General features: G+C 38.0%; 1 protein-coding gene across 20 annotated transcripts in view; it reads left to right on the top strand.

The window, feature by feature from the left end:
• stxbp5a (syntaxin binding protein 5a (tomosyn)) overlaps positions 1-27,112 on the top strand; it is a 441,079-nt gene that overhangs the window by 173,050 nt on the left and 240,917 nt on the right. For all 20 annotated transcript variants that reach the window (XM_062044606.1, XM_062044598.1, XM_062044603.1 and 17 more), the window contains 5 exons: positions 10,637-10,700; positions 14,760-14,843; positions 21,744-21,867; positions 22,533-22,611; positions 24,955-25,109. In XM_062044606.1, coding sequence (XP_061900590.1) covers positions 10,637-10,700; positions 14,760-14,843; positions 21,744-21,867; positions 22,533-22,611; positions 24,955-25,109 — 506 coding nt within the window. The remainder of the gene's footprint in view (positions 1-10,636; positions 10,701-14,759; positions 14,844-21,743; positions 21,868-22,532; positions 22,612-24,954; positions 25,110-27,112) is intronic.

The following is a 27,112-nucleotide window of genomic DNA, read 5'->3' on the forward strand; positions in this document are numbered from 1 at the left end:
TTCTTGCTAGAACACCCGCGTGCATGTGCTGTGTAGGGCGGGCAACAGGCAGGAGTCAAGACTGGTATGGTCACTGCAATTTAACATCTACAGTATGCAGTAAGGCCCACTGTATCAATACTTCAACAACAACAATACGCTAACCCATCCAATATGTTTATTATTGTGGTTGCATCACACTGAGAGATGTTTATAGCAATGGTCATATTCACATATTCTGTCTGTTCACATATGATGCCAACATTCGTCTGTCAATTCGTGTGCACATTTAATGTCGACATCTTATTGTCCATTCGCATGCCCATTTAATGCCAACATCCGTCTGTCCATTTGCATGCACATGTAATGCCAACATCTGTTTATCCATTCACATGCATATTTAATGTCGACATCTGTTTATTCATTAGCATGCACATGTAATGCCAACATCTGTTTTTCCATTCGCATGCACATTTAACGTCGACATTTATCTGTCCATTAGCGTGCACATTTAATACCAAAATCCGTTTGTCAATTTGCATGCACATGTAATGTTGACATCAGTCTGTCCATTAGCATGCACATATAATGCCAACATCTGCACCATTCGCATGCATATTTAATGTTGACATCTGTTTATCCATTAGCATGCTCATATAAAGCCATCATCTGTTTTTCCATTCACATGCACATTTAAAGTCGACATCCGTCTGTCCATTAGCATGCACATATAATGCCAACATCCGTTTATCCATTCACATGCACAATTAATGTTGACATCTGTTTGTCCATTCGCATGCCCATTTAATGCCAACATCCGTCTGTCAATTCGCGTGCACATTTAATGTCGACATCTGTTTGTCGTTTCGCATGCCCATTTAATGTCAACATCTGTTTGTCAATTTGCATGCACATTTAATGTCGACATTTGTTTCGCATGCACAATTAATGTCGACATCTGTTTGTCCATTCGCATGCACATTTAATGTCAACATCCGTTTGTCAATTTGCATGCACATTTAATGTTGACATCCGTCTGTCCATTCACATGCACATATAATGCCAACATCTGTTTTTCCATTCACGTGCACAATTAATGTCGACATCTGTTTGTCCATTCGCATGCCCATTTTATGCCAACATCCATCTGTCAATTCACATGCACATTTAATGTCGACATCCGTCTGTCCATTCACATGCACATATAATGCCAACATCTGTTTTTCCATTCACATGCACAATTAATGTCGACATCTGTTTGTCCATTCGCATGCCCATTTTATGCCAACATCCGTTTGTCAATTCACATGCACATTTAATGTCGACATATGTTTGTCCATACGCATGCCCATTTAATGCCAACATCCGTTTGTCAATTTGAATGCACATTTAATGTTGACATCCGTCTGTCCATTTGCATGCACATTTAATGTCAACATCCGTTTGTCAATTTGCATGCACATTTAATGTCGACATTTGTTTCGCATGCACAATCAATGTCGACATCTGTTTGTCCATTCGCATGCACATTTAATGTCAACATCCGTTTGTCAATTCACATGCACATTTAATGTCGACATCTGTTTGTCCATCCGCATGCCCATTGAATGCCAACATCCATTTGTCAATTTGCATGCACATTTAATTTTGACATCCGTCTGTCCATTCACATGCACATATAATGCCAATATCTGTTTTTCCATTGACATGCACAATTAATGTCGACATCTGTTTGTCCATTCGCATGCCCATTTCATGCCAACATCCATCTGTCAATTCACATGCACATTTAATGTCGACATCTGTTTGTCCATCCGCATGCCCATTGAATGCCAACATCCATTTGTCAATTTGCATGCACATTTAATGTTGACATCCGTCTGTCCATTCACATGCACATATAATGCCAACATCTGTTTTTCCATTCACATGCACAATTAATGTCGACATCTGTTTGTTCATTCGCATGCCCATTTAATGCCAACATCTGTCTGTCAATTTGAATGCACATTTAATGTTGACATCCGTCTGTCCATTTGCACGCACATTTAATGTCAACATCCGTTTGTCAATTTGCATGCACATTTAATGCTGACATTTGTTTTGCATGCACAATTAATGTCGACATCTGTTGTCAATTTGAATGCACATTTAATGTTGACATCCGTCTGTCTATTGGCATGCACATATAATGCCAACATCTGCACCGTTTGCATGTCTATTTGATGTCGACATCTGTCTATCCATTAGCATGCTCATATAATGCCAACATCTGTTTTTCCATTCGCATGCACATTTAATGCCGACATCTGTCCATTAGCATGCACATATAATGCCAACATCCATTTATCCATTCGCATGCATATTTAATGTTGACATCTGTTTGTTAAGGGACGGCGTGGCGAAGTTGATAGAGTGGCTGTGCCAGCAATCGGAGTGTTGCTGGTTACTGGGGTTCAATTCCCACCTTCTACCTTCCTAGTCACGTCCGTTGTGTCCTTGGGCAAGACACTTCACCCTTTGCCTCTGATGGCTGCTGGTTACCGCCTTGCATGGCAGCTCCCGCCATCAGTGTGTGAATGTGTGTGTGAATGGGTAAATGTGGAAATACTGTCAAAGCGCTTTCAGTACCTTGAAGGTAGAAAAGCGCTATACAAGTATAACCCATTTATAATTTATAATTTATATGTGTATATATGTATGTGTGTGTATATATATATATATATATATATATATATATATATATATATATATATATATATATATATATATATATATATATATATATATATATATATATATATATATATATATATGTATATATATATGTATGTATATATATATATATATATATATATATATATATATATGTGTGTATATATATATATATATATATATATATATATATATATATATATATATATATATATATATATATATATATATATATATATATATATATATATATATATACGTATATATATATATATATATATATATGTATATATGTATATATATATATATATATATATATATATATATATGTGTATATATATGTATGTATGTATGTATATGTGTGGACAGTGGTGCATCGGTCCATCATGCCAGGAGGTTGTCGTTTTAATGAACATGATGTATGCATGAATTATGTTACAAACAAACAAGTAAACAATAATTATTAATGTTATTTATTGTAAGGAATGATGTGTACATGAATTATGATACAAACAAACAAGTAAACAACGTTTGCAAACACCAATGACATTGAATAGTCTACAGAAACACTGCTACATTTTCTATGCCCCATTCAGTTAATGATAACAGCTGGTTCAATGTTAGGCTTAGGTTTTAGCAGATTTTCCGTATTTTTTTAGCTACATACAGCATTTGGTGACCTCAAACAACAAGGCTATGGATTAATTCACACTGGTTTTCGCCTTTTGAAGGGTACTGGAAATACTGGAAAATTGATCTTGAAAGTCCTTAAAAAGTGCTTGAATTTGGCCATGGAAAAGGTGTACGAACCCTGATGATGCCAACTCATGCACATATAGTGTGTCAATGTGCATGCAAATACAGTATAGTGCCAACATCTGTCTGTCATAATATAAAATATGTCTCGTCATGTTAACATCTTTACAAACCGCTTAAACAAATATGTCTCACAACCGTTATAGAGCTATTTAGTGATATAAAGAAGTCTATTTGCCTTCCTGCAATGTACATACATTCACATACATACATTATGCCAACATCTGTATGTAAAATCACATTCATATGTAATGTGTTTTGTGTTATCTCAGTGTTTCCCATTTAAACGTGGCCACCTGCCACAAAAACATGTGGCACTGCCTCACAGGAGGTCATACTCACCTGATGGATCAAAGAATACATAAAAAGACATATAGTTGCAGGATGGATTGTTGTTGACTGTTGAGCAACTTTGACGCTATATGATGAATTTAGACTTCTTTAGGTGCTTGAGGTGTGGCGGTAAATGTATTTGTACTCAAATTGGTCAGTGAAGAGGCGTACTGAATTCCCATGCTGCATTTTAAACAACACATTGGCAATTTGTTGTCTGTATGGTTAATATAGAGCTGTGCGACGCGGCAAATTACTGCACGTCTTAACAGATGGAACCACTACAAAAACAATGCAGAATCCGCTCATTTCTATAATATTATCACCACATAAACACACAGAGGCGACGCGAGGCCAGGTATTGTACATGTGTCAACCATGCAGCAAACAAGCTGTTAAAGCCACGTTGCCACAGTGATGCTGTCACGGTGACTTTTGCTGTCATTTCCCTCCGGCGACACCAGATGTTCACAACTTAAATGTGTGCACGTTGTGGTATCCTAAAATCACCTTCTTTTTTTTTTTTTTTTACATACAGCCTGCACATCTGAACGTTTATTTTGTGGATAATTGTGTTTCATTGCATAAATGTACTTACACCAAAGAGCTGGGTTTTTTTTTTTTTAGATGTAATGAAGTGTGACTCTTCCTATCACCCATTGACACACCATTGCTGTATGGCGCATACAGGCTTTTTTTTCTGTGCTTGAATACGCATACATGGTGTCACTAATTTTATAAAGAAGTTATAACACAGGTGAGGGATTCCGGGCAGTAAATATTTATAACAGGTCGGGTCCCATTTATAGGATCAATAAGGCAAGACACAAGTGCAATTAAGGCGCATCCAAGCCATTTAAATGAGATAAACAGGCTTAATGCATGTTGAGCGGTCTCAGTAAAGCATAATGCCAAATACATCGAAATTACCATTTTTTTGGTTTGTTTTTTTCTACCAGTCTAGTAGCTGCAAACTTAAATCTAGCGAGGTACAGCAGCAAGTAGCATGCCATACACAAGCTTGAATTGTATTTAAAGCCTCAAAGTGACATACAAGTACCGGTAGCTCTATTTAGACAAAAAACTTGCAATATTTGTTTATCTCCTCCTCCTCTGCTTTTTGTCCTTGGATTTGTGAATATTATGGGTGAAAATTAATCCAGTGTTTGAAGGATAAGTCGTCACAAACCTCATAAGAGGCGTCTTCTACAAAACCCAAAACCAGTGAAGTTGGCACGTTGTGTAAATGGTAAATAAAAACAGAAAACAATGATTTTCAAATCCTTTTCAACTTATATTCAATTTAATAGACTGCAAAGACAAGATATTTAATGTTCGAACTGAGAAACGGAATTTTTTTTGCAAATCATTAACTTAGAATTTTTTGGCAGCAACACGTTGCAAAAAAGTTGTCACAGGGGCATTTTTACCACTGTGTTACATGGCCTTTCCTTTTAACAACACTCAGTAAATGTTTGGGAACTGAGGAGACCAATTTTTGAAGCTTTTCAGGTGGAATTATTTCCCATTCTTGCTTGATGTACAGCTTAAGTTGTTCAACAGTTGTATTTTAGGCTTCATAATGCGCCACACATTTTCAATGAGAGACAGGTCTTGACTACAGGCAGGCCAGTCTAGTACCCACACTCTTTTACTATGAAGCCACGTTGATGTAACACGTGGCTTGGCATTGTCTTGCTGAAATAAGCAGCGGCATCCATGATAACGTTGCTTGGATGGCAAAATATATTGCTCCAATACCTGTATGTACCTTTCAGCATTAATGGTGCCTTCACAGATGTGTAAGTTACCAATGCCTTGGGCACTAATACACCCCCATACCATCACAGATGCTGGCTTTTGAACTTTGCGCCTATAACAATCCGGATGGTTCTTTTCCTCTTTGGTCCGGAGGACACGACGTCCACAGTTTCCAAAAACAATTTGAAATGTGAACTCATCAGACCACAGAAGACTTTTACACTTTGCATCAGTCCATATTAGATGAACTCGGGCCCAGCAAAGTCGGCAGCGTTTCTGGGTGTTGTTGATAAATGGCTTTCGCTTTGCATAGTAGAGTTTTAACTTGCACTTTCAGATGTAGCGACCAACTGTAGTTACTGACAGTGGTTTTCTGAAGTGTTCCTGAGCCCATGTGGTGATATCCTTTACACACTGATGTCGCTTTTTGATGCAGTACCGCCTGAGGGATCGAAGGTCACGGGCATTGAATGTTGGTTTTCAGCCTTGACGCTTACATGCAGTGATTTCTCCAGATTCTCTGAACCTTTTGATGGTATTACAGACCGTAGATGGTGAAATGCCACAATTCCTTGCAATAGCTGGTTGAGAAATGTTGTTCTTAAACAATTTGCTCACGCATTTGTTCACAAAGTGGTGCCCCTCGCCCCATCCTTGTTTGTGAATGACTGAGCATTTCATGGTAGCTGCTTTTATACCCAATCATGGCACCCACCTGTTCCCAATTAGCCTGTTCATCTGTGGAATGTTCCAAATAAGTGTTTGATGAGCATTCCTCAACTTTCTCAGTCCTTTGTGCCACTCCTGCCAGCTTTTTTGAAACATGTTGCAGGCATCAAATTCCAAATGAGTTAATATTTGCAAAAATAACAAAGTTTACCAGTTTGAACGTTAAGTATCTTGTCTTTGCAGTCTATTCAATTGAATATAGGTTGAAAAGGATTTGCAAATCATTATGTTCTGTTTTTATTTACCATTTACACAACGTGACAACTTCACTGGTTTTGGGGTTTGTAAATGTTGCCCCTGTGCTGTGGCTGCGTAAAATAACTCAAATTTAGATACACCACTCAGTGTGATGCAGTGTAGTTTAATGCTATTTTTGCTCTAATAAATATATGTTTTTGTAGTACTTCACATTAGTAAGCACAGAAAACATCCTGATACTAAGTGGTAAGGTTGTTTGGATGATGCACTCAAGCATGTGTCTATACAAGGACGGTAGCACCGGGCATCATGCAATCATTCATTTATATGGATTTCAAACACTTGATCCCGAGGGTCCGTGTGCACAAACACCATTGACGTCGGCTTAATTTACTGCACAAATACCTTACAACGAGACCGAGCCTCACAGGCGAAAAAACTGAGAGCATTTGTGCCTAAAGTCTTATTTAAAAAAAGGGGAAATAAGCCATATGGCAGCGGCGGACGAGTCACATTTGTATTTTCAGCGAGAGGGTAATTGATTGTTACGGGTGTATGTTTTACAAAGTGGGTGTTAAGATGGACCTTAATTGCCATGCTGCATGTGTGTGTGTGTGTGTGTATCACATGTGTGTGAAGGCAGCGGAGTGAGATCAGATAAAGCACAAAAAAAAGCTACCAGCTGCAGCAGTGATATGGCTCCAGCGCCACCAGGCTAAATATAGACATAAGACATACTGTTAGCTGCCAATAAACCTCCTTTTGAGTCTGACTGTTATTCAAAATGTTTCTGCAGTTCATAAGTGCAAAATCTCTACTGTTTGCTTCCTGCCGAGTTCAGCGAAGTATAACAGTGAGCAGCATATCATGCACCATCTTGACTAGTTTAGCGTGATGTTGCTATTTGTCTGCAGATGTGTGAAAATTTTGGCCAAATGTCTTTTGTTTCCTTTCACTTGAGTTCAAAAAGCTTTATTAGTGAGCAGCATATCATGCACCATCTTGCATAGCTTAACGGGATGTTGTAGTGCAACTATTTGTCTGCAGATTTGTGAAAATTTTGGCCAAATGTCTTTTGTTTGCTTTCACTTGAGTTCAAAAGGCTTTATTAGCGAGCAGCATATCATGCACCATCTTGACCAGCTTAGCGTGATGTTGCTATTTGTCTGCAGATTTGTGAAAATGTTGGCAAAATGTATTTTGTTTGCTTCCTGTTGAATTCAAAAGGGTTAATTAGTGAGCAGCATATCATGCACCGTCTTGCATAGCTTAGCGGGATGTTGTAGTGCATCTATTTGCCTGCAGATTTGTGAAAATGTTGGACCCAATGTCTTGTTTTCTTCCTCTTAAGTTCAGTTAGGTGTAGTAGAGAACAGCATATTATGCACTATCTCGACAGGCTTTCGCGTGATGTTGTCTCAATTCTCCTGCAGATTTGTGAACGTTTTTGGCCCACTGTCTTGTTTTATTCCTCCTGAGTTCAGCAAGGTTTAGTAGTGAGCAGCATATCATGCACCATCTAGAATCATTTTTTCTTTCTTTCTTTCTTTAGTTTATTTCGAACATGAACACACTTACATCTTAATACATCACACAATTTCATATCATTTCATTTTACATCATGCCCGAAAAGGAGTAGGAAGAAGCAAAGCTTATTTAATCCTACCCCTTTCCCACTTCAAAGCGTTTACAATGATATAGAATCATTTACTGACCTTTTTATATGATAAAATAACATCTATGAATTAGTATATACAACAGTTTTATAATATGTAATTAATTCAGTCATTATTAACATACTGAGATGAAGAATATCTTATTTTTAATAAGGTTAGAAGTATTTCTCATAATTCTTCTTCTTTGTACTTTGTAAGCACTATTATTTTTGAACAACCTCTTAAACTGGATCATATAAGTACAATTTTTAACTTCTTTACTTAATCTATTCCATAATTTGATTCCACATACTGATATGCTAAAAGTTTTAAGTGTTGTACGTGCATATAAATGTTTTAAATTATTTTTTCCTCTAAGGTTATATTTCTCCTCTTCAGTTGAGAAGAATTGTTGTACATTCTTTGGTAGTAGGTTATAGATTGCTTTGTACATAATTTTAGCTGTTTGCAATTTTACCAAATCACCAAACTTTAATATTTTTCACTTAATAAATAAAGGGTTTTTATGTTCTCTATATCCAACATTATGTATTATTCTAACTGATCTTTTTTGTAACACGGTTGGCGAATGTAGCGCACATTTGTAGTTATTTCCCCATATTTCTGCACAATAACTCAGATATGGTAACACTAGCGAGCAGTAGAGAATATGAAGTGATTTTTGGCCCAGGACGTGTTTTGTTTTATTCATTATTGAAATGTTTTTTGCCATTTAGCATGATGTGAAGTAGGGTTGTACGGTATACCGGTACTGGTATAGTACCGCGGTACTAATGAATCAAAAACGGTACTATACTCTGTTTGAAAAGTACTGGTTCGCCTTTTTTTTTTTTTTTTTTACAGGCATGACAGCACATCGTCGTCACGTCGTGTCATTGCTGGTTTACGAGCAGACGAGCATGTTCGGCAATGCATAATCACGGAGTACTTACAAGCAAACACAGTGTGTAGACCGAAAAGGGAGAATGGACACATTTTGGCTTGAAAACTAACGATAAAGGTGAAGTTATAATACTGAAACGCCCTCAGGAAGAGGTGCTTTAAAACATGGCTTGCTAGTTAGCGGCTAATGTCCATCCGCAGTCTGCAGTGTTTTAGCTACTTCTAAATCACTAATCCTTGTCTCCATGGCGACAAATAAAGTACGTTTTTTTTACAAGTATCATCCCTGCAAGATGAGGAATAGCTAAACATACTTCACTAAACACCGTAGGAGGATACAATAGCTCACCGGCGTCATAATGTAAACAAATGCCATAGGTGGATCTACACCTGACATCCACTGTCATAATACCAAGTACAAGAGTGTATTTAGTCAATGCTACTATACTTACATCACTATTTTTATCAAAATATTTTTTCTTTAAAAAAAAAAAAATCATAATATATTCATAAACTCAGGAAATATGTCCCTGGACACATGAGAACTTAAATTATGACCAATGTATGATCCTGTAACTACTTGGTATCGGATCAATACCTAAATTTGTGGTATCATTTCAAAACTAATGTAAAGCATCAAACAACAGAAGAATAAGTGATTATTACATTTTAACAGAAGTGTACATAGAACATGTTGAAACAGAAAATAATCAGATAGTAACAGTAAATGAACAAGTAGATTAATAATCTATTTTTACAGCTTGTTCTTTACAACTATGACAAAATAATAGAATGGGAAATGACCCAATATGTTACTGCATATGTCAGCAGCTAAATTAGGAGCCTTTGTTTGCTTACTTACTACTAAAAGACAATTTGTCTAGTATGTTCACTATTTTATTTAAGGACAAAATTGTTCTTCGATTGCAATAAGAAACATATGTTTAATGTACCCTAAGATTTTTTGTTAAAATAAAGCCAATAACGCCATTTTTTGTGGTCCCTTTTATATAGAAAAGTATCGGAATACATTTTGATAGCAGTACGGGTACCAAAATATTGGTGTCGAAACAACGCTAATGTGATGGCACCTCTACTTGTCTGCAGATATTTGAAAAAAAAATCGTCTTGCTTTATTCCTTTTGAGTTCATTGAGGAATGGTAGCAAGCAGCATGCCATGCACCATCTTGAATAGCTTAGCGTAATGTTAAGTGGCTCTCTTAGTCTGCAGTTTCGTAAAAAAAAATGGAGTCCAGTGTCTTCCCCCTGAGTTCAGTGAAGGGTGATGAAAGAACAGCATCAGCAGCACAGTATACTTCTAGTCACCAGGGACTACAGATCCTCACAGAGCCGTCCATCACACACTTCAGTGAGCGGGGTTGTCTTTGATTGACAGCTCTGTTCTCACCAGCAAATCTCATCCACAGGTTCAGAGACATTCTCGTCTCCCTCCAACCCTGTCCGGCGTTATTGGATGGGAGTTACTTATACCAGATTGCAAAATGTTTGCTCAGTGTCTTCTTTTCTCCCTTTGTTCCTCCCAAAGGTCTTCCAAGGCTCACCCTGGACCAGTCGTCCACATCAGTGACAACCCTATGGATGAGGGAAAGGTAAAGGACAATATTCATTCATATTTCAATGAAAGTGATGAGACAGTGGAACCTGGATAGTCCAGCACAATATTTTTGACATAGCCAACTATGTTTATCAAAAATCTTGCTCAAATTGTCCAGACATGTTTTTGTCCCCTAAAGGTGTGTACCAAATTGGGTGGTGCTTCAGTTGAACCCTCTTAAATTACACAGGGTGTTTTGTAGAGTTTATTGGGCTGTGTGATACATTTCTAGTCAGTTGGACTTATTGGGGTTTGATATCATTGACACTATGTAGTGGTATCTGTCAGGAAACAGTAGCACAGACAACAAATTATCGTGAAAAAAATGATATGGGTGTCTTCATCTTTGGTGCAGTTTTAGGGACAATTGGTATTTTCTCCACCGAAAGTTCAGAAAAGTTTGGTTCCTGTGTAATGGCCGCAGGGATCTATCCATATACAGTATATATAAATATATATAGTTTGCCGCCAATGTATTTCTTGTAAAGTGTATAAAAAGGAGTATGGAAGCTGGACAAATAAGATGCCAAAAACAAACCACTTTCATGTGGTGTTGGACAGACAGGAGGACGTTTTTTCTCCTCCATTTGAAAATGTGGACGTTATCAGCACTACTGTCTGATTCCAATCAATGCAAGTCATCAGAATCAGGTAATACACCAACTTATACTGTTGTCTTCATGAAAGAAAGGAATCTATATGTGTTACAGTTAAAGTCCCAACGATAGTCACACACACGAGGTGTGGTGAAATTATCCTCTACATTTGACCCATCCCCATGTTCACCCCCAGGGAGGTGAGAAGAGCAGTGAGCAGCAGTGGTGGCCGCGCTCGGGAATCATTTTGGTGATTTAACCCCCAATTCCAACCCTTGATGCAATGAGGGAGGCAATGGATCCCATTTTTATAGTCTTTGGTATGACTCGGCTGGGGTTTGAACTCACGACCTTCCAGTCTCAAGGCGGACACTCTAACCACAAGGCCACTAAGCAGGTTTAAGCATTTAAACACCTTTAACTTGTTAACAAAAACGTCTCTTTCATAAATAAATAAATATAAATTATATATATGGATGAGGTAGATCCCCTCGACTTGGTCTATTGAAATGTAGCTCGCCTGCAGAAAAAGTGTGTGCACCCCTGGTCTGCAGATTTGTGAAAATGTATGCCCAATGTCTTCTGTTGTATTACTCTTGAGTTTAGTGAAGTATAGTAAAGCGTAGGGTTGTACGGTATACCTGTATTAGTATAGTACCGCGATACTAATGAATCATTTTCGGTATTATACCGCCTCGTCGTCGTCATCACGTCGTGACATTGCTGTTTTACGTGCAGAGAGGCATGTGCCGCAGTGCACACCCACGGAGTACTTACAATCAGACACAGCAGAAAAGGGAGAATAGGCGCATTTTCACTTAAAAACTAAAGATAAAGGTGAAGTTATAACATGTTGAAGAGGTTCATTTAGCCTACTAATGTGTATTTATAAATGGTTGATTTATACAGGCTAGTAAGGTAAAGTTTTTACCTGACAAGTTTCGGCTAAGTGAAGTTATAACACTGAAACGCCCTCAGGAAGAGGTGCTTGTTAGCGGCTAAAGTCCATCCGGGGTCGGCAGTGTTTTAGCTACTTCGAAATCACTAATCCTCGCCTCCATGGCGACAAATAAGTTTCTTACAAGTATCATCCCTGCAGGACGAGGAATAGCTAAACATGCTTCACTACACACCGTAGCTCACCGGTGTCAGAATGTAAACAAACGCCATTGGTGGATCTACACCTAACATCCACTGTAATGATACCAAGTACAGGAGCGTATCTAGTTGATACTACTGTGATTACGTCGATATTTTTTGGCATCACATCTTCTTTCGTTTAAAAAAAAATTATATTATGTAGGGCTGCAACTAACGATTAATTTGATAATCGATTAATCTGTCGATTATTACTTCGATTAATAATCGGATAAAAGAGACAAACTACATTTCTATCCTTTCCAGTATTTTATTGAAAAAAAAACCCAGCATACTGGCGCCATGTTCTTTCAACTTGCCAAATAAAACAAGGAAAATGTTACAAGAATGCACACTTTTGACACCCCTGCTATAGATAATAAAACAATTAAATCTGATAAATCTATGGATAAAAAGCAGAGCCTGGCGACGCATGCGCGTTTATCACAACTCTCTCGCTCTCTCTGTCTCTCCCCCTCTCTCACGAATGCTGCTGCGCGCACAATTTGTTGTGTTTTTAACCTTCTTAACCCTGAACGTACATTGAGAATACACGCAACCCTAACTCCAAATGCCGGACATTTGAGACATTTAAAAAACAGCTCAGCAAAAGAGGTTATGTCCGGTGAAAAGAGGACCTATGGTCAGGACCTAGCCCGGGCTAGGATAGACTGACCGTACGTCCTCTTTTCACCGGGGCGGTTTAGCTCGGTTGGTAGAGTGTTCCAGGTTCGATCCCCGCTTCCGCCATCCTAGTCACTGCCGTTGTGTCCTTGGGCAAGACACTTTACCCACCTGCTCCCAGTGCCACCCACACTGGTTTAAATGTAACTTAGATATTGGGTTTCACTATGTAAAGCGCTTTGAGTCACTAGAAAAAAAGCGCTATATAAATATAATTCACTTCACAACGTGCAGTACGCTACTTAATATGTCCGTGTGGAAACTTGTTCGGCACACCTCCGCACCGAACCGAAACCCCTGTACCGAAACGGTTCGATACAAATACACGTACCGTTACACCCCTATTATTTTGATTATTGTTTCTTTAGCTGTTTGTAAATGTTGCAGTTTATAAATAAAGGTTAAAAAAAAAAACGTAGCCTCAGCACATGCGCATAGCACAGATCCAACGAATCGATGACTAAATGAATCGGCAACTATTTTTATAATCGATTTTAATCGATTCAACCGATTAGTTGTTGCAGCCCTAATATTATGTTTATAGACTCAGGAAATATGTCCCTGGACACATGAGGCCTTTGAATATGACCAATGTATGACCCTGTAACTTACTTGGTATCGGATTGATACCTATATTTGTGGTATCATCCAAAACTAATGTAAAGTATCCAAACAACAGAAGAATAAGTGATTATTACATTGTAACAAAAGTGTAGCTAGAACATGTTAAAACAGAAAGTATGGATGGAATGGAAGAATGGATTAATAATCCATTTTTACAGCTTGTCCCTCATAATTATGACAAAATAGAATGAGAAATGACACAATATGTTACTGTATATGTCAGCAGCTAAATTAGGAGTCTCTGTTTGCTTACTTACTACTAAAAGACAAGTTGTCTTGTATGATCACTATTTCATTTAAGGACAAAATTGTTCTTCGATTGCAATAAGAAACATATGTTTAATGTACCGTAAGATTTTTTGTTAAAATAAAGCCAATAATGCAATTTTTTGTGGTCCCCCTTTTTAGAAAGTTACTGAAAAGTACCGAAATACATTTTGGTACCGGTACGAAAATATTGGTATCGGGACAACACTAGTAGAGAGCAGCATATTATGCCCTATATTGAATAGTTATTTCAAGTACAACGTGTCTTGGGTTAAGTTTGCTTTATATGAAGAATTTTAATGAGAGGAAAATGTGCTTATAGTTTTGCTTTGTGGCTTCATTCCCTGAAATGAGGAAGGGATTAAACGTTTAATCCCAGACAGACTTGATCGAGAGCCACAGGGTGATGATCACCAGTTGCGTCAGCGCTGCTTTAACGTGGTATCAATATAAATAAACACAAGCTAGTCAGCAGCTGAAGTGGTCCACTAATAACCGATGTATTGTACGTGTTTATCAGCTTGACTCAGCAAGTAATCAGTCCTTTTCTCTATGATGTGGACAGGCTTATGATCGAAAAAATGTCATCCTCTGTGTACCAAAGTTCAGGCTGGTTATTACCTGTCGCATGAATGTCAAATGTATCAGCTATTTTCCCTCCCATCACGGGGTCTTAAAATATCTTCTCTCTGCCATCTCCCATCCTCTTTCTACCTGTCTGGCCCCCGGACGCCGTTCCTCTCCAGCTCATAATTGGATATGAGTCTGGCATCGTGGTCCTGTGGGATCTGAAATCAAAGAAAGCCGACTATCGCTACACTTATGATGAGGTAGGAAAACCTTATTTCCCTTTCTCTTCCACCAGAGCTTTCCCAGTCATTCCTCCGTATCTTTTAATGCGAAGGCTGGAATTTAAATTACGTATTCATGAACAAATAGGCTGTATAACTGTTAGCAGGGCGCGGTAGTTTACTCCAAGAGCAGCTGGTGTCTGAAAATATATAAATACGTCAGTGCTTCAATACGTTTTAGAAGTGATGATTGTACAAAAGGAGGCTGCGGGATGACTTTGTACTTCCTACTCCATCTCTGAAGAGGAGGAGACTATAATGCAGAAAAGCAGATTTGAACTGTCCTTTTTCATTATGTATGACTTAAGGGCTGTGCAAACAAACATGTTTTGTACTACAGACTAGCATGCATTCATGTTTCAACAACATTCTGTTCACTTTTTTCCAGCAGGCGGCAGAGTAGGTCTATAAATAAAAGAAAACACAATAATGTTGAGAGAGTGCCGTGATACCCCCTGGACCTGTGTCAAACCTTATTGGTTTGCTTGCAAAATTGTATTTCTGCTCGTGCATGTGCAATATTTGCCAGGTGTGTTAACTCAGCCAAGTGCAACGGGGAGGAGAGCGAGTGTGTGTGTGTGTGCGTGTGTGTGTGTGTGTGTGTGTGTATAAGTGTTTCGTTGTGTTTGCATGCAGAGTTAGCACAAAACTGTGGGCGACCACTAGGCCAAAGAAAGAACAACAATAGGAGCTAGCAGCTACACAACGGCTAAGCACACTATAGCACACAAGCTGGACAGACATAAGAATAAATGAATAATATTGCTTATAAATATAAAACACGACATTTGTCAATATAAACAATAATAAGTAGTTATAGTTTTATATTACTTACACATACAAAGTCTACAAGGCAAAAGCACAGTAGAAAGTGTTCAGTAACAAAGGTGTTCGCGTCATTCAATGTACTGCATCATGAGCTTAACTTAATGAAATATTGTGGTAACTAGACATCGGTAAAAAAAACACTAATTACCACTCCACTTCAACTCAAAGACAGCAAAAGTCAATTTCAGATGGTTAATGATAAATTATTTGTATTTTTCAAACCAACCATTGTCTTCTTTTTGAGTCATTTCACTTGATCAAGCCTTTTTTTTTAACATTTCACACTACGAAATAATGAAAACATTTCATGCTGATATTGGTATCGACCAATACTCAAGGGTCCAATATCGGTAGTTGTATCGGGACACCCCTACTTATTATATTATTGTAGTACATAACTATACTTTTTCCTTACTTTAACATTTTTTTAATCATTATAATAATGGTACAGTCGTGGTCAAAGTTTACAGACACTTGTAAAGAACATAATGTCATGGCTGTCTTGAGTTTCCAATCATTTCTACTTATTTTTTTGTGATAGATTGATTGGAGCACATACTTGTTTGTCACAAAAAACATTCATGAAGTTTGGTTCTTTTATGAATTTATTATGGGTCTACTGAAAATGTGACCAAATCTGCTGGGTCAAAAGTATACATACAGCAATGTTAATATTTGGTTACATGTCCCTTGGCAAGTTTCACTGCAATAAGGAGCTTTTGGTAGCCATCCACAAGCTTCTGGCAAGCTTCTGGTTGAATTTTTGACCACTCCTCTTGACAAAATTGGTGCAGTTCAGCTAATTTTGTTGATTTTCTGACATGGACTTGTTTCTTCAGCATTGTCCACATGTTCTCAATGGGGTTTGAGTCAGGACTTTGGGAAGGCCATTCTAAAACCTTAATTCTAGCCTGTTGGAGTTGGGGGTTAAATCACCAAAATGATTCCCGGGCGCGGCGCCGCTGCTGCCCACTGCTCCCCACTGCTCCCCAAGGGGATGGGACAAATGCAGAGGACAAATTTCACCACATCTAGTGTGTGTGTGACAATCATTGGTACTTTAATCTTTAATTAATCTTAATTTAGCCATTCGTTTACCACTTTTGACGTGTGTTTGGGGTCATTGTCCTGTTGGAACACCCAACTGCGCCCAAGACCCAACCTCCGGGTTGATGATTTTAGTTTGTCCTGAAGAATTTGGAGGTAATCCTCCTTTTTCATTGTCCCATTTACTCTCTGTAAAGCACCAGTTCCATTGTCAGCAAAACAGACCCAGAGCATAATACTACCACCACCATGCTTGACGATAGGCCTCACCTTTTCTCCTCCAAACATATTGCTGGGTATTGTGGCCAAACAGCTAAATTTTTGTTTCATCTGACCACAGAACTTTCCTCCAGAAGGTCTTATATTTGTCCATGTGATCAGCAGCAAACTTTAGACTTAGCCTTAAGGTGTCGCTTCTGGAGCAAGGGCTTCCTTCTTGCATGGTAGCCTCTCAGTCCATGGCGATGCAAAGCTTGTGTACCAGTAGCTTCCAGTTCATTGCAGACTTGCTTTTTGGTGGTTCTCGGTTGACTCATGATCATCCTGACCAATTTTCTCTCAGCAGCAGGTGATAGCTTGCGTTTTCCTTCTGATCGTGGCAGTGAAAAAACTATGCCATGCACTTTATACTTACAAACAATTGTCTGCACAGTTTATCTTGGGACCTTAAACTGCTTTGAAATGGCTCCAAATGACTTTCCTGACTTGTTCAAGTCAATGATTCGTTTTTTCAGATCTGTGCTGAGTTCCTTTGACTTTCCCATTGTCGCGTTTGTAACCGAGTCTAATGACTGCATCACATGAGCCCTATTTGAATGGACTCAGAGAAGTCAACAGGTGTCGTCAATCATAATCACTCACAGGAAGTTAAGAGGCCATGCCATGAAGCTAATTTGATTTGATTGTAACTTTTCTACATCACCAAAATTGATCATGTATGTTGCTGTATGTATACTTTTGACCCAGCAGATTTGGTCACATTTTCAGTAGACCCATAATAAATGCATAAAATAACCAAACTTCTTGAATGTTTTTTGTGACCAGCAAGTATGTGCTCCAATCACTCTATCACAAAAAAATAAGAGTTGTAGAAATGATTGGAAACTGAAGACAGCCATGACTTTATGTCCTTCACAAGTGTATGTAAACATTTGACCAGGACTGTATGTATGTATGTATGTATATATATATAGGAGAGAAAAAGAGAGAGATCAATTTTAAATGTACTATTCTGTTTTATGTATGTATTTTAAAATGACAAATATATTTTCTCTGGACAAAAGGGACTTTGTTTTGGTGATGATCTGGGGAAATACATTTTTGAAAAATTATTAGATGTTGCTGTCAAATCAAAGGAGGAGGGGGGCCACTTTAGTATTTCAAATATTTAATCAGACTAGTCACAGTTTACAAATACATATAATAATGGTTAATTACCATTTATAAGTTGGCCCCAAAAGCCCACTTTCCCTGTATTCTAAACAAAAAGAGAATGAATTGCAGGTACTTCCGGCTTCTGCTCCTGCGTGATCACACAGAGGTTTGGCTCTTCATGATGCTCATGCGTTACAAATGATAACACGATTAATTGAACAAGCGATATTGTGTTTGTAATGCACAATATCGCAGTGGAGAACTGTGCGGATGTTTGGTTGTCACCAACGCTATGAAAGCTGCTTGTTTAGTGCTTGACTTTGCGGTGTTTCTGCGGCCGGACTGGCTCGTAATGGAAGTTCCCACAGTGCGTTTATCAGGGATTGAGCTCATTCATAAAAGGCGAGGACACACCCGCACGCAGTCAACATGAACACGGACGTACAAAAGTGCTGTTTAAGATAATGAGATTATCCAAAGACTCTCGCTGGTGGTCTCCCCCTCTGTGTTACTATATAAGCATGCAGTGATAAGAAGAGGAAAGGAAAGTGGATTCTCCTCACACGCATCTTTCCCTCTTAGATAAGCTAATATCCTCATACTCCTCTTGGGGCATTACGGCCTCCAGTATTGAATCTCCCCCGGGGGCTTATCTCAGCTCTCCAAAGCCCTGCAGTGACACCTCTCTGGAGACCTGGAGGTGAAGGAGCTCTTTGCTACTCTTAAGAAGTGACCCTTGAGCGCTCTCTTTGCTCTCGTGAAACATCTTGAGGTTATCCCACCAGCGGTTAGAAGCAGAATGGAGTGTGATATCTTTTAAAGTTGAATTTCTTCCCACACCAGCGCGCAAGGACAAAGAGGACGACCATTTCACGTATCGCTGCGCCGCATCACCAAGCGTTGATTGCCAATTGACCTTTCCTTTGCTATTGTTGTGGACACATTAATTACATTGGATGAAGCTACAACATGCAATAGAAGCTCAACTAAGACTGATTTTTCAGCTTTTTGTTGGCACTTACTGTGCTTATTCAACTCTAACAAAACACTACTAATCCCGCATGACTTTAGGAATATCATCTTTTGGGGGGTCATTTATTTTGTCATTCAGCAACATGCTATCACACTAACTTAGGAGGAAACTGTACTCAAAGTAACTGAAAGTAATAATAAAAAATAGAAAAATAAAATGAGTCAATCAATCAGTACATGTAATAATAGATGTTTCATATGTATGATTATTTATATTATTTTTAGGATTTAAAAAAAAAAAAAGACTTTGTAGTGAGTAAACATGTTGAAAAAAATCACATTAATTTAAAAATAAATGCATAATACTTATTAAAACAGTGTAAATAAAATACACAAATAATGAGATATAAACAATTCAACAAAATGTTCATATATAATAGTAAATACAGTAATTTCCGGACTATAAGCCGCTACTTTTTCCCCTCGTTCTGGTCCCTGCGGCTTATACAAGGGTGCGGCTTATTTACGGCCTGTTCTTCTCCGACACCGACAAAGAGGATTTCGGTGGTTTTAGTACGCAGGAGGAAGACGATGACACAATGATTAAAGACTGACTTTTCATATACCGGTAGGCTGGTTATTTTGATAACGTACAGGCGAGCGAGCACTTTGTATTACTTTGCACGTTGTATTATTTGTACTCTGCACGAATGCTGTTCGCCATGTCAAAGATGTGAAAGTTTGATTGAATGATTGAAAGATTTATTATTAATAAATGGGACACTTTGCGTTCCCAAACAGTCATCTCTGTCCCGACAATCCCCTCCGTGGTAGCAGGAACCCCTATATACTACGGTAATTACACATCAAAACCCTGCGGCTTATAGTCGGGTGCGGCTTATATATGGAGCAATCTGTATTTTCCCCTAAATTTAGCTGGTGCGGCTTATAGTCAGGTGCGGCTTATAGTCCGGAAATTACGGTAGTAAACAGTGCCACCAGTCTCCCCGAATGCGCTTCAAAATATTTTTGTATGTATAACATTTGTGCTGTGTGTGTGTGTGTGCGTGTGCGTGTGTGTGTGTATATATATATATATACACTACCGTTCAAAAGTTTGGGGTCACCCAAACAATTTTGTGGAATAGCCTTCATTTCTAAGAACAAGAATAGACTGTCGAGTTTCAGATGAAAGTTCTCTTTTTTGGCCATTTTGAGCGTTTAATTGACCCCACAAATGTGATGCTCCAGAAACTCAATCTGCTCAAAGGAAGGTCAGTTTTGTAGCTTCTGTAACGAGCTAAACTGTTTTCAGATGTGTGAACATGATTGCACCAGGGTTTTCTAATCATCAATTAGCCTTCAGAGCCAATGAGCAAACATATTGTACCATTAGAACACTGGAGTGATAGTTGCTGGAAATGGGCCTCTATACACCTATGTAAATATTGCACCAAAAACCAGACATTTGCAGCTAGAATAGTCATTTACCACATTAGCAATGTATAGAGTGTATTTCTTTAAAGTTAAGACTAGTTTAAAGTTATCTTCATTAAAAAGTACAGTGCTTTTCCTTAAAAAATAAGGACATTTCAATGTGACCCCAAACTTTTGAACGGTAGTGTATATATATATATATATATATATATATATATATATATATATATATATATATATATATATATATATATATATATATATATATATATATATATATATATATATATATATATATATATACATATGTATGTATATATATATATATATATATGTATATGTATATATATATATATATATATATATATATATGTATATATATATATATATATATATATATGTATATATATATATATATATATATGTATATATATATATATATATATATATATATATATATATATATACATAAACATTATATGTATATATATATATATATATATATATATATATATATATATATATATATATATATATATATATATATATATATATATATATATATATATATCACTTTTTTATTTATTTTTTCCCTGATTATCTAATATGTTCCGAAGAAGCATACAGCATTTTCATCAGAAGACAAAAAAACTGAGAAAAGGTACACACGATGAAGGGCAGACAAGCACAAAAAGAGACGTGGAGGTCTCCAACTTTCAAAATAAATAAATGAATGAATGAAGCGTTTGTATGCAGGGACGTGGTTCACACACCGAGGCATATTTGGCCCGATCTAATGGTTCGTAAATCGAAAAATTGCAAAATTGCAAATAGAGGGGTTGATAAATCGAGGTTTCAATGTACGTCATTCTACAGTGTTCCGCTTGTGTTGTTTGTTTTAATTAGGGCAGCTCTTAATCGACATTTCATGAAAGCTTATTGGCGTAGCCTCTTGTGAAAGTGCTGACTCAGAGCTTTTTTTTTAATGTAAATTGGCAATTGTGTGTGTGTGAGAGTGTCATTATCCAATTTGTGAGAGTCGTCCTAATGTCATAACTCGTATTATTTGACATCCACTCCAGTTGAAGCTCAGTGCAGTTTCACTGTCTATCACAGAATGCATTGACTATATGAATATAGTTAAAAAGTATGGTTAATTGGAGGTGCTGTGTGATGTGCATCCTGTTGAACTTGTACACTAACATCCCTGCGGTTTCCTAGGCGATCCACTCGGTTGCCTGGCACCACGAGGGCAAACAGTTCACCTGCAGTCACTCAGATGGGACGCTGACCATATGGAACGTGAGAGGCCAGGGCAAACCCATACAGACAATCACCCCCCACGGTAAGTACAAACATTAAAGACGTCTCCTCACATGCCCCTCGCCCACAATTGTTATGAGGATTATTGTCAGTTCAATGATGTTCTAGCTGTTTTTGCCCAGTATCTGCACATGCATACATTAGCTGCATGTTTCTTTTCTTTGTCCCCGCACTGCCTTCTGAGCTCTCGGAGGACCTTGAAGAAGCAGAAGTAGAAGAACAAACAGAAGACGTTTTAAGAAGTTCCTTGTTATGTGTTACGGGAAAAGACTGGCGAAAGGATTTGAACGCTCCGGCTTTTTAATTACTTGTTTGTCCCAATGCGGCCCGCATAATTACTTTTGTATTTAATGTCCAATTATGCAAATTCCTTTGACAGGTTCAAGCAGGGCTTATGAGTTCTTTAATTGTCTTTTTTTAAATCACTGTTATTTACAAATATGCGTCTTTATTATGAGGCCGGCCTCTTTATGTGTGTTGGGGGAGACGACGAGCACTTTGTGTCTGCACAGGTCAGCATTGATTTCATTGGACTGTGGTTCCGCTTTGAACTGCTTTACATTCTTTTGCTGGAGTGTGACTGTATTTTAGGTGCAGATGCTGGGCAGTAATAGGAGCATCAGTAGGAAGGAGGGAAATGATCCAAGATGGAGGCCACTCAAGTCATTTGTCTTTGTTCTATTTCAGGAAAACAACCCAAGGATGGAAAGAAGCCAGAGCCTTGTAAACCCATTCTCAAAGTGGAGTACAAAACCACCAGGATTGGGTGAGAGCGCTAATAAATCACAAATATACAGTGCATCTAGAACAGGGGTGTCAAACGTATGGCTCGCAAACAAGTTTTATCCGGCCCGCGTGATGAGTTTACCAAGTATGAAAATTAGCTGCTTTTTCTTTGGAACCAAAGAAACCAGTTCTAAATGTGTCCACTGGATGTCACAATACCAATTCTGTTAGGCAAGCAAATGGTTTATACCGGGGCCAAGCAAGAGGTACACAGTAAAGGGTGACTGTGGCTCCTCTTTCTCGACCCACATGAACCTTAAAACCGTCCGTTTTATGTCTTCTGCTTCGAACACATCGTCATTTGGCACCCTCGTTGCCCCAAAATGTTTCTGTCAAACACAAGAGAAGTGAACATAACCCTTTTGAATAGTTTTTACCTCCGTTTCTTACGGTTTGTTGAGTTAGCTCTGGATTGATAGGTGGACATGACAAAGGAGGTATTTGATACCTAGAAGAGTTTACATGTTGTGTTTTTGTTCAATCCCAGAAAGACTGTGACTTGAAGTTTAATCCTGGCTTTGTAGATTCACTGAGACCAAGTCTAGGCTCATTGTGTTTTTGAAACTGCACCAATTTCCTCAGAATTTTCAACAAATTTGAAGTGTTTTGTCCAGAGGATTAATTGAAATTTGTACCCAAAAGGGACAAGCGGTAGAATAAAATGGATGGATGGATGGATGGATGTACATTTTCAGAATGTGCTTGTTCTATTTTTGGCCAATGTAAAACAAAGAAAACAACCTGAAGTTGTCTTTATTTTTAAGTTATCATGCCATGATTTTACCATTCCGACCCACTTGGGAATAGATTTTCCTCCATGCGGCCCCTGAGCTGAAATGAGTTTGACACCCCTGACCTAGAGAGTATTCACATCACTTCACTTTTTCCACATTTTGATATGTTACAGCCTTACTCCAAAATGTCCTTTGTTCTTAAAATTCTACAGACAATACCCCATAATGACAATTTGAAAAGGTTGTCTAAAACTAAAAAACTACAAATCAAAGTAAGTATAAGTATTCACAGCCTTTGCTCAATACTTTGTTAATGCACCTTTGGCAGCGTTTACAGCCTCAAGTCCTTTTGAATACGATGCCACAAGCTTGGCACACCTATCTTTGGCCAGTTTTGCCCATTATTAATTGCAGCACCTTGCAAGCTCCATCAGGTTGGATGAGATGTGTTGGTTTTCATCCAGGATGTTTTTGTAAATTTCTGCATTCATCTTCCCCTTTATCCTGACTAGTCTCCCATTTCATGCCACTGAAAAACATCCCCATAGCATGATGCTGCCACCACCGTGGCCTGGTGATGAGCGGTGCCTGGTTTCCTCCAAACATGACGTCTAGCATTCACACCAGAGAACTCAATCTTTGTCTCATCAGACCAGAGAAGTTTGATTCTCATGGTCTGAGAGTCTTTCAGGTGCATTTTGGCAAACTTTTACTAAGAAAAAGCTTCTGTCTGGCCACTATACTATACAGGCTTGATTGGTGCATTGCTGCAGAGATGATTGTCCTTCTGGAAGGTTCTCCTCTCTCCACAGAGGAATGCTGTAGCTCTGACAGAGTCACCATCGGGTTCTTGGTCACCTCTCTGACTAGACTAAGGTGAATGCAGCAATGTACAGAGACATCCTGGATAAAAACAAACACTTCCCATCCAACCTGATGGAGCTTGAGAGGTGCTGCAAAGAGGAATGGGCAAAACTGCCCAAAAGATAGATGTGCCAATCTGGTGGCATCGTATTCAAAAAGACTTGAGGCTGTAATTGCTGCCAACAAAGTATTGAGCAAAGGCAATTTTTTTGCTATAAAAAACGTTTTCACATTGTTATTATGTGGTTTTGTGTGTAGAATTTTGAGAACAAGAATGACTTAATTCTATTTTGCAATAAGGCTGTAACATAAGACAATTTGGAAAAAGTGAAGCACTTTCCGGATGTGCTGTATGGTGCAATATGTCTTGTTGTTGGTCAGCCAAGTCTCAATATTATATTACTATTATGAAATTCATCTTAGTTACTAATATTACTGAGAATATGTAAGAATAAATAAACTCTGCTTTTTTCTACTACCTTTGGAACGTGTAACTCTAACCATATGGTGTTTTTAATGTCCTAAAAAAATGAACCCCAAAAGACGAATGCAGATTGTCTTTTTGTTTCATGTTTCAATATCTGCTGCAACCTGTTAAACACCCAATTATCTTACAGTAAGTCACAATTGTACAAGGACGGAATATTTTAATGAGTTTACCATGGCCGCCATCTTTAGCGTACATGTTGTCGGTGTTAAGAGTCTCTTTGTGTTTGCTTGTCTAGGGAACCTTTCATCATCCTGTCTGGTGGTCTGTCCTACGACACGGTGGGCAGGCGGCCATGTCTAACGGTCATGCACGGGAAGAGCACGGCCGTCCTGGAGATGGACTACCCTATAGTGGACTTCCTCACGCTGTGTGAGACGCCGTACCCCAACGGTGTGTATCCTCCCGCTCAAACACCTTTTCTGCTTTTTAATTATGTCGCAGAATTGTTTGCTGTTTACCGGGCTGCTTTAATGAATCACAAATTTCCCAAGGGAACCTACTTTCTTTATGCGACGTGCAGGGAATCACTTATTTTCTAATGTAGTGCACAATAGCTTTCTGTCTAAATGAAATGAGCATATTTGATGTTTGTTTAAACAAGTGTCTGTGAATGCAACATAATCTTCAATGTAAAGCCTTGTGCAGCATCGTGTGGCACATTCACAGCTGCAGGATGGATTAGTTACGTAATGGCGAGCAGCGACTTCATTATGTCACTGCCAGCCAGCTGATCTCATCTCATAATAGACATCACAATCCAATGTGTGTGTGTGTGCGCGTGTGTGTGTGTGTCTTAGCATTAATATGTGAGGAAGAGAGACACCCGGCATACCAGAAGACACAATGGACTGAAGCTAATGTTCAAGTATTATTCACTACTACACACATAATACTTTCTATGATGTATGCAAACTTTATGAGACTTCTCCTTAGTTAACATCTAAAGTAAGTACCTGCTCAGTGGCCTAGTGCAGTGGTTCTTAAATGGGGGTACGCATACCCCTGGGGGTACTTGAAGGTATGCCAAGGGGTACGTAAGATTTTTTTTAAATATTCTAAAAATAGCAACAATTTAAAAATCCTTTATAAATATAAATAAAAACCTATGTTTTTTTCCAAATATTTCAAGAAAGACCACTACAAATGAGCAATATTTTGCACTGTTATACAATTTAATAAATCAGAAACTGATGACATAGTGCTGTATTTTACTTCTTTATCTCTTTTTTTCAACCAAAAATGCTTTGCTCTGATTAGGGGGTACTTGAATTAAAAAAAAATTAACAGGGGGTACATCACTGAAAAAAGGTTGAGAACCACTGGCCTAGTGGTTAGAGTGTCCGCCCTGAGATCGGTAGGTCGTGAGTTCAAACCCCGGCCGAGTCATACCAAAGACTATAAAAAATGCTCCCTGCTTGGCACTCAGCATCAAGGGTTGGAATTGGGTGTTAAATCACTCCCGGGCACGGCCACCGCTGCTGCTCACTGCTCCCCTCACCTCCCAGGGGGTGATCAAGGGTGATGAGTCAAATGCAGAGAATAATTTCGCCACACCTAGTGTGTGTGTGACAATTATTGGCACTTTAACTTTAACCAACATCATATTGAACCCTATGGGTTCGCTGAGCTCCACATTACCCACATATGCGGTCCTCTGCAAGGTTTCTCATAGTCATTCACATTGACGTCCCACTGGGGTGAGTTTTCCTTGCCCGTATGTGGGCTCTGTACCGAGGATGTCGTTGTGGCTTGTACAGCCCTTTGAGACACTTGTGATTTAGGGCTATATAAATAAACATTGATTGATTGATTGATTGATTGATTGATTGATTAAGTGTAGTAATTAAATAATGGCCGTATCGCTCAGATACTCAAATGGTGAGTGGTTGTTTAACTTATTTTTACACTTGCATCACCGTTAATAATTTATTATTAGTAGTAGTCATTTTATTTCAGACCCAGGGGGATCCATATCACAGAACGAAAAAAGAAAAACATAGAATGATAAAACCCAAATAAAAGAAATACAAGCAGAAATAAAATAAATAAAAACTTGTATACATTTTTTTAAATATTAAAATTGATAAAAATATATTATTATTATTATTAAATGTTACTTAAATCATTACCTGGACACTTTCTACCATATAGGAAATATAATGATTAAATGGAAATAAATGAATGTATTATTACCCACACCAACAAAATGTATTATTTATATTATAATGTATTCATTTAAATTGATGTACAGTATCTGTATTCTATCAATTTCTACTAAAGATTGCAATCCTTAATTTAAAGTAAACATTCCAAACAAATACAAGAACGCATAACAAATATTTTTAAAAAATTAATAAATATTTAATGTATGACTTCACATTGATGTACAGTTG

Source organism: Entelurus aequoreus, linkage group LG04 (genome assembly GCF_033978785.1).
Source record: "Entelurus aequoreus isolate RoL-2023_Sb linkage group LG04, RoL_Eaeq_v1.1, whole genome shotgun sequence".
In the NCBI taxonomy this organism is placed as follows: domain Eukaryota; kingdom Metazoa; phylum Chordata; class Actinopteri; order Syngnathiformes; family Syngnathidae; genus Entelurus; species Entelurus aequoreus.